The sequence below is a fragment of the Phaenicophaeus curvirostris genome, chromosome 14 (genome assembly GCF_032191515.1).
Source record: "Phaenicophaeus curvirostris isolate KB17595 chromosome 14, BPBGC_Pcur_1.0, whole genome shotgun sequence".
Taxonomy (NCBI): domain Eukaryota; kingdom Metazoa; phylum Chordata; class Aves; order Cuculiformes; family Cuculidae; genus Phaenicophaeus; species Phaenicophaeus curvirostris.
Window position 1 is genome coordinate 19,720,928 of NC_091405.1, and position 21,697 is coordinate 19,742,624.

At 39.2% G+C, this 21,697-nt stretch overlaps 1 protein-coding gene across 1 annotated transcript; it reads right to left on the reverse strand.

Moving 5' to 3' along the window:
- Nucleotides 1-582: 582 nt before the first annotated feature.
- TDRD12 (tudor domain containing 12) lies at nucleotides 583-21,103 on the reverse strand. Its single transcript, XM_069868574.1, has 30 exons — nucleotides 20,970-21,103; nucleotides 20,511-20,672; nucleotides 20,067-20,203; nucleotides 19,254-19,373; nucleotides 18,130-18,185; nucleotides 16,837-16,922; nucleotides 15,878-16,076; nucleotides 15,207-15,283; nucleotides 14,968-15,026; nucleotides 14,158-14,218; nucleotides 13,482-13,592; nucleotides 12,912-13,097; nucleotides 12,069-12,222; nucleotides 11,693-11,820; nucleotides 10,848-11,039; nucleotides 9,982-10,110; nucleotides 9,591-9,708; nucleotides 8,637-8,770; nucleotides 8,332-8,549; nucleotides 7,505-7,604; nucleotides 6,946-7,133; nucleotides 6,451-6,661; nucleotides 5,851-5,943; nucleotides 4,793-4,962; nucleotides 4,158-4,279; nucleotides 3,397-3,451; nucleotides 2,472-2,585; nucleotides 2,237-2,390; nucleotides 2,078-2,144; nucleotides 583-1,318 (listed from the first exon to the last, which is right to left on the reverse strand). Exons 1-30 carry the CDS (start codon nucleotides 20,988-20,990, stop codon nucleotides 1,233-1,235), a joined length of 3,708 nt encoding a protein of 1,235 aa, XP_069724675.1. The 5' UTR covers nucleotides 20,991-21,103; the 3' UTR covers nucleotides 583-1,232.
- Nucleotides 21,104-21,697: the final 594 nt, after the last annotated feature.

Consider the following 21,697-nt stretch of genomic DNA (forward strand, 5'->3'; position numbering starts at 1 on the left):
GAAGGGTTTCTACTTTTCAAACAAGAACTGAAATTAAGGTTTAAAAACCTGTCTATTAAAACAGCCTGTTTTATTGATCTACCATCAGAAAAATCACCTCACTTTATGCTTAGATGTCAGGCCAGTCAAAGAAGAACAAAAGAGGAAGGAAAACATCCTGCCTGACCACTCTTTTTCAGTTTTGCTGATCTGACAGTCATCATTTGACTCACAATGCAGGGAAAGACCAAAACACCTGCACAGCTGCTCTTTCTTTATGTACTTCCACAATTACAGCTGTGGCAGTACCTGTACTCAGGCAAAGGCTGTAATCAAGCTCAGTTGCAGCCAGGTTCCCAGCAGCACCCGTTTTAACCATACACAAACAATTAACACTGTTTCTGTTCACGTGGCCATGTTCCAGCAGCACCTGCAATATTCTTACCCAGGAAGAAGCACCTTCCTTATATACCAATACTAGAAAATCAGTCAGTGGGAACATTATTAATACAGTCCCCTCTCATTCCTGAAGTAAGGGCATCCCAATGTTTCTTGAAAGAACAACTCCCAACAAGCACACATATTCTTCCTAGTCAAGGCAACAAAATTTTACGCTTAAAATAATTTTGTGAAGCGCAGTCTCTATTCTAAATCCCCACAGAGTTAGGCTGGGAAAACCAACGTGCTTTAAGATCTACAGATGCAGAGAGATTGATACCAGATTCATTTATTAGGAGTATCTTTTACATTACTACTTCACTACAAGACATCCTGGATGCACACAAACCAAACAATGGTAAAAAAAAAACCCAAACCAGGGATGCGGTAGAAACAATTGGCAGGATTTGTGAAACTTCAGAAGTAACTATTGCTATCACAGCCAGTTCCCTCAGATAACGTACAGATAGCTCTGTAGTAGCAGAGCTACTTCAGAGTAGCTTCCAACTTCCAGCAGCTTCACAACCCAAGCTTGAACTTTAGATATTCCTGTTTGGACAATGTGCACACACATATGCATCATCATGAAAGCCAATAATTCTGGTGAAGCACTGGAACACACACAGTGTTCTTCTCTAGAGCATCTCTTCATGTTCTCAGACCCAAAGGTAAGGAGTTTGTTCACTATTTCCCCCCAAAAATTAAGGAGAGTTCTGCAACCTATGTTTAGTTTTATCAACTGAGTGGAAATACTCATGCAAGAGACAGTATTTTGAGGCATGATTCTTGTCAGAGGAAAAAGATCCGTCTCCAAACTACTCATCACTTTCTGTACTGCTGTCTTCTGAGGAGTCAACCAAGTCCTCAGTTACTGCAGAAGTGCAATGCAATTTTTTAGTACCTAGAAGTAATAAACAACATAACATCTATAAAGCAGGAAAAAACAAGAGCTTCAGAACAAATACGTAGTAGCATTAAAAAAAAAACCCAAAAACCCACAAACTCAAAACAACAAAACCCTGCACTTTAGACCACAAACCAGAACAAAACTAAAAACTCCTTCAAACTGCTTTTTGTCTGTACTGATCTGAGAGTTGGGGTTGCTCAGCCTGGAGAAGAGAAGGCTCCAGGGAGACCTTAGAGCAGCTTCCAGTACTGAAAGGGGCTCCAGGAAAGCTGGGGAGGGACTTTTTACAAGGACGTGGAGTGATAGGACAAGGGAGAATGGCTTTAAATTGGAAGGGGAAAGATTTAGATTAGACATTAGGAAGAAATTCTTCATGATGAGGGTGGGGAGGCCCTGGCCCAGGCTGCCCAGAGCAGGGGTGGCTGCCCCATCCCTGGAGGGGTTCAAGGCCAGGTTGGATGGGGCTTGGAGCCCCTGATCCAGTGGGAGGTGTCCCTGCCCATGGCAGGGGTGGGACTGGATGGGCTCTGAGGTCCCTTCCAGCCCAAACCATTCTGTGATTCTATTCTGATAGAAAAATACCCTGCTGGTGTATAGTTTGCTACTAGCAGCCTTTGCATCTGTTTTCAGAGCATCTGGGCAACCCAGACAAGCATCACACCAGCAAGAAATTAGTATTTCAGATAAAGCTTATACAAAAATGAGGATGCCAATCACTTTATGCACACAAACACTGGCTCGTTCATTTCTTACCAACTGGAAAAGGGCCTTCATCTTCCAAATCTTCCCAGTGTTCAAAATCAAAAGACACATGAGGGTTCTGTTGACAAAAAGCACCGTTTGAAACCTCTGCACCAACACACTACGAACATGTTCAGAACATTGTCATTTTCAAATTTATTTCCACTTCACCTTGTTCTTCAGTAATTTGCACCACACTCCTTTCTCCTCTTTTGCAAGTACAATAACCACCTCTTTATCCTTAATGACATACGTAGACTCCTCTGAAAGTATAAACTGATGCAGCTCCAGGTCGGCCAGATACAGTTTGTCTCCTGAATAAGCACTACGTTATAGAAAGGCTTTAAGAAATTAAACGCAAGCTGACAAACATTTTACTTACTATACTTATATTTCTTAAACCTACCTGAAAAGCACCTTCTCTTTAGCAAACTCACATTTACAGTCAGCCGCATTTGCTATTTTCACCCTCACTGTAACAGTCTCTTCATTTTCGAACCACTTCACTTCTGGATAAAAGCTAAAACAAAGAAAGTTTAACTGGCTTATTTCAAAAACAGAAAACTGCAGAGTTTCAGACAAGTTGTCTCACGTACAGCCAGAATTTTCCCCTTAGGCTAAACTAACCCCAGGGGCTTTGGCACCTGTAGGTACTCAGCCATTATAACCTGACAGATGTCAGTCCAAAAGCACTGTGCTCTCAGGCTCTGGAGGAGCACGTCTACCAACAGGGGAGACGTGCTCCATTAACTTCCATATCCAAGGAAACCAAACTTCCTGCCTCACGTGAGGCTGCTATCATAGTCTAACGGTGAAACGGCAAAGGAAAAGGCCACGGTAGCAAGACAAACCTCCGAAAGTCGAAGAACACTTCTCAACTGACCACAAATACACACTTCAAGGCTTTGAACCGCTTATTCTGCTGTGGTTATGCCTTAAACTTCCTCCAAATGGTTAAAACATAACCCAGACAAGTGCAAGTCAGAGCCAGTATCACCTAACCAGGGACAGAGCTAAAAGTGTTTGTTTTCATCCACCTCCTAGTGCTATGAGGTCTAACTAAAGATCACACACTTTCAACAGATAAAGTCAGCTTCCAGGAGTAAGCAAAAGAGCACTTTAAATTACTTAAGGGACTCCGAAGGTGATGTACGTATAAACATAGACCCCCAACAGCAATGGAATCTCTCGAGCTCGGCAGTGAAGCAACAGGGCGCCTCTTCCATGATTCCACCCATTTACTCACAGAGCCGATAACCTCAGTAAGGATGACTGCCCTGCTTGGCAGCTCATGCTAGAAAAGCAAGCAGGGGAACTCTGAATTCCTGTACCATTTCTGCTGATCCTGGGTAGAGTCCTCTGCTTCCTCAGTCTGAGCTACACCACCTGAAAACAAAAAATCCAGAAAGATTTTATATTTCTCTACACAACAGAAAAAGTAATCTCAGAATACCCCAGCATCATCATAAAAACAACCTCTAGTAGTCAAATCACTACTGCAGGACTACATTGGCATTTATATTAGGCACTTCCTATCCGGAAAGATTTCCTAAAGTTAATAATTCAACTGCAAATTTTAACTAAGGAGTATTACAGTTAGTAGGAGAAAATTAAAAACACCACAAAAATGCAGTTTCCAGGTCAGGAAAAGGTTTTTCCAGTTTCAACACATTTATGCGAAACCAGAAACACTGTCATTTTAGAAACTGCTGAGAAGTTTCATGGATGAAACCACTGACAGAGATGTTAGCACCACAGCTTGGAAGGAATGTGGCATTACAGTCACTCCATTACACCAGGAAAAAAGCCTCCCAGGACAAGCACTCCAGGAGCTGATCCTACTTCTGCCTGCTACAACTTTTTAATCACTCCCATTTTGTCACTCCGAACTCGTGTGCCAACTGCTGCCACATCACCCTGTCCCCCTGATCTGACTGATAAAGCCACGTGCTTCTAAGCCTCTACTGACCAAGAACAACACCCTTCAGCATTAGATTAAAAAGGGAGGAAAAACATATTACCTCTAGGGTAACGTTTAAGACCCTACCTTTAATTAAAGTTTTAACATTTATGGAAATTATGAAAAGGTTACCGCATGGCTCATTCCCTGAAGGAATTTCAGAAGAACCGCAGTTTTCAGTAGGATTTTCTTGTATTAATGGATTCTCTGGACTGGATTCGTTCTCTGGCCCAGCTGTATTCTCCTCTATGCTTCTGAACATGGAAAAAGACATTTTTACAAGAATGGAGTTAAATACCTTTCCTATTTAAAGTACACCTCATTATAGATGGAAATGCTCTTGAAGTCAAGGCTTCCATTCTACTATAGAAAAAAAAACCCAAACCAATAAAATGCACTTCTATAAATCTCTCCACAGGGCTGAGCTTCAGCACCTCAGTAGGAAGCAGATCAGTAAGCACACAAAGCCCCCACAGATCATAAAAGATAACAAATAGATGGGGTCTGAATTAAAATTCTATGATAAACTCAACTATCTGCATCCAATACTTGTGTAACATTTCCTAGAATTGGCGTTTTTCTTTCCATGGTGGTCATGGGGCTAAAGAATATGTAAAGGAAACCAGATACATTTCAAACACTATCGTTTCTGTGTTTATATGAAAATCACATTCAGTAATATTAATCAAGAAAATATCCAGTTAAAATTAAATAACAACATTTTTCTCCTAGTAAAGTATATGCTGAAAAAATCTGTGAACACTTACAAAGGCTCCGCGTTCTTTGCATCATCCACCACCTTCACGTGCCTGCACAACTCCTGCAGCTGCGGGATGTGCTCTGGATTGTCAGCTCCCAGACCCGTAGACAGAATCTCAGATCGAACATTGTACTCATTGATAGACACCTTCAAGCCTGACAGCCTGGTGACCCGGACCTGGAATTACAGAACACAGTGAATGGAAACCACAGATCACAAATGATCTCCCTCCAGCTCCAAGCTGTTCTTTAAATAAAGCTTTAAAAACACACCCCCGTTTACTTATAGCCCTACACAAACCCAAGAGCACAGGTATCTGAGAAAGGCTGAGATACGCCAATGGGAAAGGAAGCTGCTGAAGAGAATTACCTCTCAATCATCTTCTCTTTCCACTTCATGTCTCAGCTGACTGGTCAGATGGAAAACACACTTGTACTCTTTGAGAGGGCCACGCAGCCATGAGAGGCACCATCACGATCCTGAGATCTAGGGAGGCCCTCCTGCTAAATTTGTCTAGACCACAAAGAAGCCCCAAATCCCTCAAATTGTGAGCTACCTTTGGTAACAATTTTCCACAGAACTCATTGCTCATAAAATGAAGTAATTTCTTGAAAGACATCATGTAAACACAACTAGCTTGTTCACGCCATTAATAAAGGCTTAAAAGGAATCTCTTTTTTTTGTTCTTTGATATGACTGTCAGAGTGGATCCCTGCCTTTCAAAGCACCTTCTTGAGGTGTACTTATCCCAGAACGGCTGGTGTTGGAAGGGACCTCTGGCGTGACTCTCATCCAGCTGCCTGCTCAAGCAGGGCACTTCAAGCCAGCTGCCCAGGACCACGTCCTGATGGCTTCTGAGCATCTCCCAAGGATACAAACTTCTCAGCCTTCCAGGAACCTGCTGTGGTGCTCAGGCACCATCACAGCAAATCTACCAACAGCACTACGTGAATACCACACATAGAACAAAACTGAAATAGGAACGGACAGACAGAAAGAAAAGGTGCTCTTGTTATAAAGGAGTTTAGACACAAACATTTTGTAATGCTACAATTCTGTACCTACCATTGGGTCCACCCAAGCTGTATTTCCCAAGGTATGCACTATTTTTGCTTTATGTAGTTTTCCTTTAATTTTGTGATGAACATAATCAGTTACCTAGGAGAAACAAATTGTTACTGCACTTGAGATGTATGTCAACATCACTTTATTTAATAAAAATGAAACAATCTTCTGAGCTTAATAATGAAAAGGGTATTCAATAAACAAAACCAGTTGGGAGTAAACTAGTTAGATACTCCAGTTTTACTGTAGGATAAAATAGTGTCAGCCTTTAAGGAAGAAGCTTCCTTCATGGAAGAATACTTAAACACAGGCCAATTTACAGAGGCCACCCTTGTCACTCCCACAGATTCAAAAGCAGCAATAACTTGCTCTGGAAGAACATTTAAATCTGAGGAGAAAACCCGATGAATTCCACTTTATTATTAAGTAGGACAACAATGAAACTGAATTCTTAGCATCCGGTCCAACAGCAGGTATTTAATGGTAATAAGCCATGAATTCTGACAGCTAGATGTGCAATTCACAAGGGTTTTCTTATAGAAAACAGAGAGAAATTAAAGAACTTAGAGGAAACACCATAAAAACCCTGACAGGTACTACCTGTGGGTTCCATTCAGTTTCATTATCTAGGGGTTTCACTCTACAAACAATGAATTCCACAGCTTGAGGTGGCAGACACTGGAATCTTGCAGGCAAGTGAAGCAGCTGATAGCTCTGAGCTTGGCTTATTCTGCCTTCATCGATGTATTTAATTTTGATGCTGAAGAACACATTTTCCTCCTCTTTTGGGGGCATCTCTACCACCTGAACCCTTTATGCAGGAAAGGAGACAGAATTATTCTTCATATATTCAGCTGAGAAAAGTTTTTAATCTACTCTTGTTTGATTTTCATAGCAAAACTCCTTACCGTGCATGTGGGCAGTCCTTGTGCTGGCCATTCAGTGATTTGAAGTGGGTGCAATAGCTTTTTAAAGAATTATTTGAATGGCAGCGATTTTCAGCTGGTTAGGGCAGGCTGACTTTTAGCTGAACTGTCAGCTTTAAATTAATTTGTATTAAAAACTGCACATAATTTATAAAACCAACAACCTTACCTGTGAAAAAGCGTCTTCTCACATAATCCATAAATCGTCAGCTTCTCTATATTTTTAGCAGAGATTTTATTACCAGGTTCCTTGAAATACTTATTAATTTCTTCAGAAAGAATTCCATATTGGTCCTTTTCTTCATCTACAATTCGCCCAAAGTAGTTCGTTGCATTTACAATGTAGAGAGGCACTATCTGAAAGCATAAAATACGTTAGAAAACAGGAGGACTGGATTATTTCTTTAATTAATGACATGTAAGTTTTTGTATTGAAACCCTCTCCCTACAGAACGGGAATCTTCAACGCAGAAGAAAATCTGAGATAAACAGAATCACATGCAAAACAATTTAAACTAAAGCTGAGAACCAAGAGAAAATCTGGCTCCCTTACTTATGCTCCCTTATTTAGAAAAACCTAAAAAAATAACCAATATCCAAGAGACACAGTATACAGGGTATAGTAATATTTATGTAATGTGAAAAAACAAGTAATATGCTAAGCAGCATATTTTTATTTTTAAGAACAGTCATCTTGGTACTCAAACCCAAGGTAAATAACTACTTACTGTCACACATCCAGGTGCCTGCAGCATTTTATCTGGCACATTCTGGGGCACATCCATTTGTATGTTGATTTGATGACGATCTGGACACACTGTTCTATTCCTATGTATTAAAAAAAGGTTTTAGAAAAAAGCCCTTTGTTTTCAGCTGTAAGCTACTGTGATGTGAAGCACAACACTTCACACATTAGAATTTCATCAGCTCTCAATATTCATCTTGTGTCATGGGGGAGGTCAGACAAATACGGCCAAAACACTCCTGGTGGAAAAGTTTGTACAACAAACCAAAAAACAGCAGAAGACGTGTTTCAGAGTTAAACACCAGCACTGAATTTTTACTTGCAACAAGTAATGTACAATAAAGTCATACTTTATTCGGCTCCCTCCGTCAGGCACCAGTTACAAAGCAGTTACACGCAGCTCAAAGAAATCATCCTCTACTCACCCGCTCCAGAGGCACAGGAAACAAGGCAGAGAGTAAAGCACAAACTTAGCACAATTACCATCAGACTACCAATCAAAACAATGGCTTAAGGTTCCCTCAAATACCTCTAGGCAGTATTCATAACTAACTATGCTACTGTGTCACACTGTGTATGATGGCTCTCCATAAAAATGTTAGGTTTTTTGTTTTTATAGAAATACCTAAGACTAGTGAAACACATGCAAGTATGACAGGAAAGGAAAAAAAAAATGTCACGAGCAAACCCTGGTTTAAATAAAAGTATCCCGCAGGAAAATTCATCAAAAAAGTAGAATCAGTCACTGTTCAGGCCATACATGCCTTCCCACATCAACACGGATGTCAAGAAAACTTGGTATTTCCTTACTTGCAAATCCCAAACATTTTAAGATAGGCACACAAGGGCCTTGAAAATTTCTGATCTTCTTCACCTTCCAGCGCCTGGGCAGTAATATGCAGTTCTGGTGGAATTTCAGCTTCCGCGTGCTGCAAATAGCGTAGAATCTCAAGTGCATGACGAGCACTGCTGTCTGTTAGCAGAAGGACTGACCTTGCCTTCGTGTATTCCTGATCTACAGAAGAATCCTAAAAAGAGATACACATTCTTAAAGCTTTTAGGTATCCACCACTTAATCAAATATGATACTAATCCTTTAAAAGATTTAGTCAAACCTTTATCACATTACAGAAGTTGTCAGACATGCTGCACAGACGCTGACCAAAGATTCTGAGAGAGGGACAACTGAAATGTACCACGCAAGTAGCATCTGTGATTCCCAAAGGCTGCATGCAGTCATCTGTTAAAACTAAACACATGTTTTATACACACGCATCTGAGATAACTGTAATACTTCAAACATGTCAAGTATTATACCACATTAGCAATGGCTGCTTTTTTCTCCTCATCCATTGACTTAAGAATGGAGGAAAAGGCCTCTTCCCCAAGGCATGAGATTTCTTCCCTCAATACACTTGGTAAGCACACAACAGGAACAGCATTTCTTGTTAGTCTCTAGTAATCCAGCATCATTATCTCATAGCAGCATCACAGAATAAACAGATCTGACCATAGCCAAGTGCTTCACGAGAGTAAGAAACACTTGAAATACTATAGAAACACTAACATCTTTGTATGAACATTTTTTGCTTTTGACATACAAAATAGGAAAAAAAAAAAAGAGGTTTAAAATTGGGCAAGGTTCTGCTACTGAAAACAGCTTGAAATTTAAAATTCTCCAAGAACACACGTGAAATTATGAGTAAAGTCTTCAGAGTTTCTGAATTATTTCAAAAAAAATATTCTCCACAGTAGGAGGCAATTGTTAGACTAGGGAAACTTTCAGTGAATACTAGTAGTTCTTTTGACTAACGCATAAAGAAAACCCCTCCTTTCTGTTCCCTTTAATAAGTGAGGTTTTTCCTCACACAGTTAACCCTGGGGCCCACCAACAACAACAACAAAAACAAGAGATCAGCTGTAGCACTAATAAGTAAAGGGATAACTAGAAAGTATTCACAGGGAACTGACCCCGCAGAAGTGGCAAGACAGCTTAGTGTAAGTATTTAGTGTAGAACATGAGTCACCGTGAAGACATAACCACAACTAGACAAAAAGGAAACACTCACCTAACACGACCCGAGTGCCAGCACTACACTTCTCTGTCCACTGCTCTAAGACAGACTTCAAATTAAGCTTGCTCTCTGTATGTATTTTCAAGGAAAATATCGAGTTGCTCTCCAGTGCCTGAACGACAAAGTAAAAAGTTGTATGTTCTTCCAATAGAGCAATAACTGCTCTAATAAACTCTGAGGTTAAGAATTGATTCTAGGCCAGATATTCCTGTCAGGATTTCCTCTCCTTGGCAGAAGGGGAAATTCAGGCTATTTTTTTTAGCAGAAATAATTAACTTCCAAACTTACACTTCTGCTTTATTCTCAGATACCATAAGCTTCAGTTTGTCACACCTTAACAATTGAAAAAAAGCACTTACCTATGCAAGTTTAAACACTGTCTTACCTCGTGAACCATTTCCGCTTCATTTACTGAGTCAGTGAATACCAGCACCTTCTGAAGGCTACTGTGGGTCATATCCAGTGTTTTGACTAACACAGCAGTTCGCTCACTGCTCATGCAAGGTTGCACAACCTACAGGCAGATACAGAGCACAGGGCTGAATATTCTCGTGAACTACGTATTTTACTGCCTAATTCTTCCTTTTAATAAGAACTAAGCATTGCTACCCAATACCAAAGAGAATTCAGGAAGCGGCAGCTCTTCTGTTAAGCTTAGAGAAGATATGTGTTTAGGACAGCATCCACAAGCAACACAATTACAATCTCACATCATGATTTTTCTTTTTTTTAGGGGATTTATCAACCTTTAAATTTGGCATTTTCAGGTACCACTAAAAAAGCTTCATGCTCCAATAGCTACTGCACCACCTGAAACAGTCTCAGTAACTAAAGCAGCAGAACATGGACATTTTCAGTCCCACCAAACCATTAATGAGACTTCTAACGTAAAGCAGTGATTTTTCAGCTTCATGTCATGCTCAACACGTCCAGTTTCTGGTCACAAACTATACTATTTCTCAATATTTCAAACAAAATTTCAAACAAGATTTATTTGCATCAACATTGAACATCTTCACATCAGTACAAAAAACAAGGTAGAAGACCTTCAGCTCATACAGCAATTAAACTGCACAAGTTCTCCCGAAGTGATGTCAGCTCGTGCACAGGAGGCGCACCTGAACAGTTTTAGTCAGGACTGTAATACTACCCACTTAAAATAAACCAGCAGCATCCAGGTACACTGACCTGATCAGAACAAACAGCAAAATAGCTTGGTAAACAAGCAATGACCTCAGGCCCAAATTTTACCTGCTGCACATTTCCATAGATAGAAGCTTCTTCCACAGCTGTTATCACAATGTAAGGATCATTCATGAACTGCTTTATCAAGTGCGCTATGTGTTTATTCCAACAAGTTCCAACAGCAATAATTCGCTGGGGTGAATGCTCCCACTCTTCAGTAGTAACAGCTTTCTTGTAACAGTTTAAGATAGTAAAAACCTACGAAGAACAAAATAACCAGTTCTTTTCTACCCTCTCACCCTACTCCAATGAGCATATAACAGCAGTGAAAATCACAGTTTCAGCATTGTTATTTCCAGGCACAAAACCACCACCACAGCAAAACACAAAATTTCACATCCCAAAACAAAGCATTTGGTTTGTCAACTTTTATCTTATCACTGAAATGACTTCTGAAGCAAGAAAGAAGCAACAGGACAGCAGGAAGGGACAGCATGTGCAAGCACACAGGATTATAATGCAGGATGGAAATCTCAGGAAAAGAATCTATTCCAATCTGGAAAATACTACGCTGAAGAAAAAGCAGATGCAAGTGGTCAGAGGAGTCAGCAGGAACCAGGGGCTAAAGTAGGAGATGAGTCCAACCTGCCAATACAACATTTTATTTTTTTTTAAGAAAGGGGGGTGACATATAATCATTCCTAAAAAAATAAAAAACACTTAAGACAAAATGAATATATTCCTGCTGACATTGCTCATCGTGGACAGATGATGCAAGTCTTTGGAGCAGACTAAAGGCCCCTGCACTGCTGCTACCAAGCTGAAAAGAGTGCAATTGCTTGGAAAACCACTAATGGCAAAGGAAGACAGCATAACGGAGCAGTAGCATGGGACAGGACAGGGCCACTTACCTCTTCAGTAGCCTCAGAGAGCAGCGTCTCAACCTCATCAAGAACAAGATGGCAAAGTCTACAAAATAACGTACTGTGATGTTCAAATAGTCTCAAGAAGCTGTACGGTGTAGTCACAACTACTCCACCTACAAGCAAGAAGACTGGTTTAGGTTGGTTTTAGGTGCAGTTTTTGAGTGGGCAGTTACCTGTTTTGTTCTTTTTAACTAGAGAACAGTGAACTCCACCTTCTGGTTAACAGTCGTTTTTAGTTTACTTGTGTTTTTCTACCCATCCACATCTTCAATATCTCAGTGGGTAAACCCAAGCTTTTGAAAGAGTGAAAAGTCTGAATGTCAAAAAGTTTACAAAGCAGGAAGACAGAAAATATTCTTACATCCTTGGATTTTCAGTCTTCTAGCTTCTTCTTTGTTCTGGCCGAGTACGATCAACATCGGATGAAACTGCCCGGAGCATCTCCCAAATGTTTTCAGGTTTTCAAAGACAAGTTGTGCCTTCTTCCACCCAGGACACATGATGAGCACAAGTGGCTACATACAAAGGCACAGAATTTTACACCACAATATTCCACAAGTGTTCAGAATCTTGAGAATCGTACTACTTCAGCATTTAGAGCAAAACCAAAACCTACAATACAGGCTGTAAGTACTTCAAAACTGAAGCTTTTAGAACCATATCACCTCCTAAATGTAAATGTTGCTAACCTAAGGAACAGAACCACAGGCTACCTGTACACAAAAAGGATGCACATAGCAACATACAGCAAGAAGTCCAGATATGCAAGTACAGCCCAAACAAGAAGCAGGAGCAACTTGTCTTACTGGGGGATGTACTCAGCAGTTTCCAGAGGCTCCTTACAACTTCAGTAATTCTGCATTTCTGTGATCCGAATAGAAAGTGAATTACAAATTTAAAATCACTAATACAAAATTAAATTTGATGACTACAGACCCTTAAAAAAAAGCTCCATCGAGTATCGAAGTGACAGCCCATTAACCACCCATAAGATATTAACTGATAAATAAGTTCTAGACTCTCACATTCACACCGTCCACCTCTGTACGCCTCCGAGCGGAGGGTTTACGTAAACTGGCAAGCATCATGAGGGTACACCAAGATCACATCAGAGGGACTCATTCTAAACATTCACTATCTTTTGGATCATTATTTTACATCTGCACTTTGGAGCAGCAGGTTTCCTGTTCTAATATATACATACTCCATTCCTTTTTGGCAAGGCTTTGTGGCGACTTCCCAACTGCAAAACTGCAAGAATTGGTGGGATATATAAGAGAGGATCATTTCCCTGATGCGATACAGTGACTACATCACATCCTTGAGCTATCGGTGGCCAACAGTACGATTGCGTGAAGCTTGGGCCTAGAAACATTTTCCGAATAAGTTCCTACAGAAAGAAATGAAGAATTCAAATGAAAACCATGTACACTACCAAAAGAAGACAAAACAACGCTCAGTGACTGAAAAGCTTTTGACCCACTATATAATAGATGTCCATAACACGCAATACCAAAAAAAGTTCTTCTGGGCTGAGGGTTAAATTACTATTCAAATGTAAATCCCACGACTTATGGTGCTGGATGATAGACCAGAAGAAACACATACAATTCTCACAGCCTCTCTCTGAAGCTTCTTTTACTCAGCCACGTGAACAACCTCCTAGATGTCCCTCAACCAAAATTAGGCATTACTGTAATATTTAGTATCTAAAATGGGAGCATGATACCAGCCTTAAGAAGATACTTGGTGTGATGTGTCACATTAGCATTACCTTTTTCAGACAGTCATAAAGCGGTGCCGTTTCCAGACTTGAGGACGGCTCAATTTTGTTGCTAAGAAAAACAAAGTTTCTTTCTTCACTAAGATTCTGAAAACTCTGAAACTATGACAAACACCAAAAATGCAACATTTAATAAAAGAGTTTTAGCTTACCTACGACTCAATTAAAGATGACTAATAAATTCGCTGTGCTGGGTTGGCCTTGGTTCATCGCCAGGCACCCATGCAACCACTTACTCATCACTCTTCTTCCAGAGGGACAGGGGAGGAAAACAGGAGAGTAAGCAAGAAATTCCAGGGGGCAAGAGAGACAGGGTTGTCACTTAATAGTTACTGATGTATGCAAACCAGACTCAACTTTGTTAGTTGAATTTGTTGCCAATTACTATGTGTGACAGTCATACAGCTCTGTCACAGAGCACCTCCTACTTCTCTGATACTGGCATTGCCTCCGATTCCCATTTTTGCTTTGTTCCCTCCCTTGCATTTTTTGCATTTTGCATTTATTTCATAAATACGTTTTCAGAGCCGCCACCAGCTTTTGCCAACGCAGCTGGAATCAGCCCAACCTCATTCTGCAAAGACCATTCCCTGCAGCCCCAGCACTACCAAAACCTTCCACAATACATCTGCACAAGAAAGTAAATGGAAGCAAATGCTTGAAATACCTGTTGGTCATCTTCAATTATGTGGGTCTTCAGAGGATCAGAATTTAAGAACTGCTGAGGTCTGAGAAACATACAAACACTAAATCCAACATAAATACAAAACTGAAATGGTATTTATAAATACGACACATTTCTATAATCTCATGAAGCAATTCACTCACAACATATTTCTAAGGTATTAGCTACACCAAGGAGGAAACCCCTCAAACATGAAAGTAGTCAAAAGGCACCGTTGTAAAAATAAAATTTAGTATTAGCTTTTAAGCACCTGCAAATGACCGCATGGAAAAATTTTTAACAAAGATAAATGACAGGTTCCTCAACTTGAGCAGAAAAAAAATCAGACTGAGCTGCAGTCAAAGGTTTTCTTGAAGTTTCTAACAGTATCTCTTTGTATCAGCTAGAAACTGAATTAGAAACCCTTACTCGGCATATTACTTATGCATCGACTGGCACACAGCACAGCAAAATCATTGCACAAATCAATTCACACAGACATACTTCATTAAGTTTGGAAACTTTATTCTTTGCAATTTATAAAGCAACTCAACACGCTTAATGTGGGGGAAAAAAAATACTTCCCCATCACATCCTTGCTGTTGAGCTATTGCTTAGAAAGAACCACTATTTTGCTGTGGTCTGTGTAAGTTATCAGCAGCTTCAAATTCCCTTTTTCCCTAAAGGCATGGTGTGCATATTTTCTTACCTTTTACCCTTCTAACTGCCTAAGAAGAGCAACTGGAAACACGCAACACCACCTTGTTTTCTGATTTCATAACCATTTAAAATATTTAACACACTGCACCATACCTGTCCATGTGAACTACTGCGTCTTCCCTGACAGGCAAACCTGGAATCACGTTGACAATCTACCAAGAAAGAAAAAAAATACTGAAGCAGAAAGTTTTTAACTACACCAAAAGTCAGCAGAGTCCCTAAATCTACGTGACATGACATAACAAACCAGATGATTACAGTAATATCAACCAACCCTACACGTGTTTAATCCACTTCACCTTTGACAATTTAATACAAAATACGATACTTGCAGGCACAGCATTTTCCTTTAGATCCATGCTTGACCTCCGGTCAGTCTCTTTGGGAAAGGAACTGCAAACAGTAAGACCTAGGAAGATAAGCAAAAAAAAAGATAAATACGTTTCTGATTATTTTATTTTCCCATTCTTTTATTTACCGACTTTAGGTGCTTGTGTCATTTCCTAACAGCAAGAACAACCACCAAAAAGTAGTTATCTATGCACAGAGACAGCTATGCAGGTGAACTGAATTAACAAGGATGGAAGACAGAAAGTTACATTATTCTAAAAACACTTGAATCGCTACAAATGAAGTAACTCGTGGTAAACATTTGTTTTAGAAGAACCTCTGTTCAAACAAATCCATCTAAATGCAAAAAACAGTAATCCATCACTGATCAACATGAAAGTAATTTAAAAGCTATTAAGCCCATCAACAAATGCTCATGCAAACTCACCCTCAGCTTTCTTTTGTCTTACGCAACACACAAAGCTTTACAATATTCCTGTACCTGATGCTTTCAATGGTCTTTGCAAAGTTTGACACATAAGCATTGTTTGTTAGGACACTATTTGATCCAAATGACGGATTCAAACTAAGACGGGAGGTTCACGTTCAATATATCCAATTAAAGACACGACACACTGCATGTGTGAATGTTTCCAAGCAGCGTGGTTCCCACCTGTTTCAAGACTTGTCGATTCCTTCTCCTGCAACAGCACTGGCCTGGAAGCAAGCGCAGGATTAGTGATTGTCACTGGATGAGACTTAGTATTTGGTGACATTTGGTTGTCCTGATGATCTAGAGAACTCGCTGTATTCTCTTCAGGTTCCTCAAAACTAGCAAATTTCTTTGAGACAAGTTCGTCGTTAACGCATACCTAAAAAACAGAGATCTTTATTGACCAGTATCAACACACAATAAGCTACCCCACCACAAATTTGTTTAGAATTTATGCAAGGCTTTAAACAACAGCAGTAGCACAGAGGTGGTATCTGGGAAAGCTTCCTGAAGAACATTAACTGCAAAACAGGAAAGTCAGTCCTATCTTCCTGTACGTTCTCCAGACAGCTGTTAATTAGCTGCCTCGTTCATGCTTTGGCCAAAAACTTCTGTATTCAAAGTAAATTCTGAGCACTAAAACTTAAAAAAATTGTTCGTTAAGTTAAGCTGGTTTATTTCTTTTTGATTCAATGTGCAAACTCTCAATGGATCAAGGACTTGGTCTGATGCAAAAGCAAGTGTGAATTTCTATTTCTTTTTATAATACGATGCAACTGCCTTATTGAAGCATCTTTGAGTATGATACCACAAAAAGGTGCAAAAGCACACTAAACAATTCACAGTTGCCCATCAGAAGCACTGTGCTTGACTTTATTTGCTTATCAATACCTTCAAAAAAGAGAGATTTGCATAAATAAAAATTTGCATAAATAAAAATAAAATTTCTGCCTCTTGGAATTCTCCAGAAGTTTACAAGCAATGGAAATACAAACCAAAACCTCTAGTAAGTCTTGCTTCTACGGTGTGACAGGAATTACAAAACCCACTCGCAAGTAATGCTTTTCACTCTTAAACTAATTGCAAAGTCATAACTCACAAAGTGCGTGAACGGGTTTATAGGTAGAAAAGTCTCTTACCTTTTCATCTTTTATCGTCACATAAAGAAACACATCAAACGTATTATCTTCTAGAACACATAATCTGGCTTCCATTTGAGTCGCTGCTAAACACAGTAATAAACAAAAGGACAAGAAGACGACGAAACCTTTATCAAATTGTCAGTATTTCTCACTTGTACTTTCAGAGACAGACAAAAACAGAAATCATAATTAGATGGGTAACGTTTCTTTAGTACAAATGTAATAACTTAAAAATGAAACAAGATAGTAACAAGGCAATTTAAACTTCAAGTTACAAAACCAAAAGTTGTAACAAACTAGTCTTAGTTCTACAGTAAAGTCTCGCTTCATCTTTTAGCCTCTGATAATCTGCAGTACAAATGCCTACTTTCCCAAACCAACATTTACTTTTCTCAGAAGTCACGTGTATAGCATAGTTAGGCTTTTCATTGAAGCAAACACAGCTGATCAAGTCCATTGGCAAGTTTGGAAGCACTACTATGTGCACAAACGAAATGCAAGCCATTAAAAAAAAGGTATGGTGCAGTCTGGAAAGAGCTATGAAATAGCACTCGATATTATTGCTCCCTACTAACCTTTACTGTGCACAGTGACACCTGGGGGGGGGAGGAAATCATGACAAGTACCAGGAGTGTGAAATTATAAGTCTAAAGATCCTTCACTGCTTTCATAAACCCATCCTCACCTCCTCAGATAACTTTTATGTCGAGATTGTAATACTTGTGAATAAGCAGGTAGGTAGATTTTCAGGTAGAAGCACACAAGACGATCAGGGAATGTCAGTAAAGAGCTGCTTCTCTAGTAAGAGCAAAAGCTGTCTCATACCAAAACAGAAAGCTTGACATGAAAAAGACTGGATGACCTACTGACACACCAAAAAACAACCAGAAGGGTAGACTCTTAAGCCAGATCTTGCCACCTCTACAAAATCACAAAAATACACCTGTAATGCCCATTCAAAGATTTAAGCTAAACACAAAGGAAGGTTTCCCTGTTCAAAACAAATGTTATGCAAGTGCTACTGTATTTAGCCTGCCCAAGAGCCTGGCCCTCTCTAGTCAGCCATCAAAGTTTATGCAGCATGGAAACCCCTGGTACTCAAGATGCAGCTCTACAATTTTTGCCTTTGACAATACATATAAAAAACCCCTATGTAGCTTCCTTATCTTTAATACACAACGTTCTCAAATATTAGCAAATACAAGAACACAAGTACCACATTTCTTTAATAGTTTTATTCTTCCCAAAACAGAAATGACAATTGAGATTCTGGCAGGATGTTTCACTTACCTTTGAGAAGGTTTTGAAAATAATGAGTAGCAGCACTATCCCATCTCTTTGCCGGTCTAGGAAAATAAGTACAATCCACTTATCCCACATCATCAGAAAATAAAATGGTAATTTTGGGGAAAACTTTGGATGCATGTGAAGAAATGTTTTCAAGTCATGCCAGATGAAGAAATGCACCAGATACATCAGCAGAATCTTACTGCTTAGAAATTAACTTCAGCCTTGATAATATTGTTCCAGCTCAACAGTAAAACAGGACTGATCGCAAATTAGTGGATGCTGCTTTGTGAATGCATGAGTGCTTACATCCAAAATAAATTATGGTTATAAATAAAGCAAGAATCTACTTGCGGAATATATTAATTAAATGGGTAGTGAACAGTTTTGAACAAGCACTTAAACACTGCAGTAAAGAACAAAAGTCTGTAGCAAAAACAAAGTTCACCCTTTATCATCTTCTGCAATTTAAAGTATAAAATAACAAATCAAATGAAAAGCAAACTAACAAAACGTAACAATCTACTACTGCTTTGATAATTCACAGTGACTCACTCCAGATGTACACTATTGCTATCCAACCATACTATTTGTTCTGTCAGAATACTGAGAGCCAAATACCGATTTATCCTTCCCAAAAAGAGTATAAAAAAAATAAAACAAACTGCTTGATCACGTACAGTTCTGAATATTCTTTAACAACAGAAACCAAGGCAGCTTTCTTGCTGTGGAGGCATATTCCTCAGCAAGCTAGTCACATCCCTCTCAAGCTGGCGGGATCTTTGACAAGAGCATCTTGAAACTCATGGACACAAAAGCATTTTTCTTTATCCTAGACCCCATTGAAAAGCTTCAAGTCCTTTAAGAACTGCCAGAAATGTGTCTAAGCTTCCAAAGGCTTTTAAATAAATAAAAAAAATTCAAACAGGTGAACAATAAACACCAAACCGGTAATGAAAAAATCATTAAGGAAGCTCTTAAGCAGAAGCAGTTCTATTTAAGAACTGCTCCTCAAACAGAAAGTTTCCCAACCTGATTTCGTATGTTCCTCTTGAGAAAACACTGCAATAGAACTTCACACTTAAAAAAAATTCATGGCTAGGACACGTTCACTCAACTCTACTTACACTATTTTTACAGTATCTTCACAGAAGTCGATACGCAATGTCACTGGCCTCGTGCGATACAGCCTGCACTTCTTTGCTCTATATGGGATCTGTGTAAATGCTTCCAGTGCAACTCGAACACTAAAAACAGATATGGTAAAGCTTATTGTACTCAAGGTTGCATATTTTACAAGGGAGATGAACTTGAAATCTAGCAAAGAGCTGGATCAGTGGATTTTTTACAACACATTCTTCGAGATTTTAGAAACAGCAGGTTCCATCGTGGCTTTATTAAAAAGTCAGAACCTGGGAAAATTCTTCTTTTTAGCATCGCACCCAAATAGACTGTCAGCTCTGAGCGAAATAAATGAGAGCCAGTCAATTACAGAGGGAAACCCATAATAGTGTCAAGATGTCACAAGCTGGTTCAGTCAAAAGTGAAACTCTGCTTCCATATATACACTTTGTGAATGATCTTCATTGGTTATAACACTTAACTTTTTTATTATATAATCACTTACTGAGTGAGGAAAATGTACCTAAATAACATTAACCAGCAATCATACAATTCAGTCATAACAATCTAGCATTATTTCTATTTAAAACTTTAAAAAAAGCAAAACTTAGACCATAAAGCACTATTAAAAATTCAAAAAGATGGGTTTGCATCCACACTTGAAAGGGCCTGTCGTATAGCTATTAGTTTCTTGTGGACCCAACCCACACCTCAATCATGCAAAAGCCTTATCATTATCAATCTAAACAAGTATGAATCTGTGCGCACTAACTAATAAATAAACTTCAATGACAGCATCAAAAAGCCCAAACACTTACTCCTTTGAATTCACAAAAATGTATTTGGCATAATCCACCAGAAAGCACTGTATTTGGTAGTGATCTGTACAGTACATCATTGACTTAATAACTGCCCGACACCAGCATTTGAGCTCCTCACTGAAAACCACATAAACCTGAAAAAGAAAGAACAAGACAGCAGGTTCATGCAAGCAGAGTGAATTACATCCATTTTTTTTGAGAGGCAAGAACATAGTATTTTTTTATACAGTCCTCAGTTTTCTTTAAAAATGCAAGTATTGCAGCTTATGCAGTTACGAAGTTTACAGATAAGAAAATATAACCCGCACAGATGCTATTATCTACCTCTCTACACAGCAACATTAAAAACCAGACTAATGCGTATCTTGGGTACTTCACCCCCAAACCAATGCAAATAACAGATTATTTCTCTCTATCTGCACAATGCAGAAAGGATTTTACCTGGCCTCCTCCAGCCATTAGCAGTTTCAGTTCATCCACATCTTTGTCTGATTTGTCATAGAACTGACTCATTTCAGCATTCAGGTTTTCATATTCTATGTCATCAGCTATGTAAGGCGCAGATCCTTTCATAGTAACCCAAAAGCAACCTGGATTCTCAACCTGGGGCCAAGGGAAGACAATAATAACAAACACTGTTAGCTCCTGCTAAAATGATAGGACATTTTTAGGAATATCTAAGCAGCAAATATAAAAACAAAACTTAAAATTTTTAGTGAGGCACACAAAAATTACAGCAGCTGATACTTATCATATAGATGATTGTCAAGTAAAACGTCTTTCAGCTTCAGACCATTAGTTCATTAAATGACTTCTCAGCCTACAGGTTTCCACAGCACTGAAATTAACGGCATGCGTAGTCTAAAAGTAGTAGCATTATCTAGAAAAACACCAACTTACCTCTAATACAAAGACTTCCATGTTTTTCAGGTAGTCTTCCTCAGCACAACTGTAAAAGAACAACAAACATCTGATGAACCATTTTTAAAGCTGTAATTTGTTTTGAAGTGTATCTAAAGCAAACCTATAGATTTCTCGCTCTCATCTCAGCAGTACCAGTCTAGGCAGACTATTTACATCTATCAAAGGGTTCAAACCAGCCTTCTGAATGAAGCACAGTTAAAGCCTAATTACAATTTGCCATCCACGCTTATATACATACAACCGTTTCAATTTTTAGTACATCAAAGCACACCCTTTATCCTCAACCTACTGAAAGAGCTGTTTATCCTACATTCAAAGGTCAACAGAAACAGGCTGACTGAAAACAAGGCCTGTAAAGGCCCCTCCAAGCTCAGTCATTCCATGATTCTATGATTTAGTTTTACCCAATATTGTATAACACCAGCATAACATGCAGGGTAAGTGTAGGTCTAACACTGCCCTATAATCCACTGTAACAGGACAGACAGAGCACTGCCTTAAGACACTATAAAAATATACACTTTTATTTCAGGAATAACCTGTGAGAGGCATAAATAACCTCTCCCAATAACCCAGTTTAAAAGAAAAAAACAGCAAATGACCTATCAAAGCATGAGGGACAAAGCACACCCATGTGAAAGGCCTGCTCCCTTAACACATCCCTAACAGCCCCCCTGCTTTATAATTAACCACAGGAGAACCAA

What these genes read in the sequence shown, in the direction of transcription:
- TDRD12 (XM_069868574.1), bottom strand. Translation starts at nt 20,990, where the DNA reads ATGGAAGTCTTTGTATTAGAG. An exon ending in TGGAAGTCTTTGTATTAGAG is followed by an intron (nt 20,673 to 20,969) that starts GTAAGTTGGTGT and finishes CCTTGGCCCCAG; the next exon opens with GTTGAGAATCCAGGTTGCTT. An exon ending in TCTCTGAGGCTACTGAAGAG is followed by an intron (nt 11,040 to 11,692) that starts GTAAGTGGCCCT and finishes TGTTCTTCGTAG; the next exon opens with GTTTTTACTATCTTAAACTG.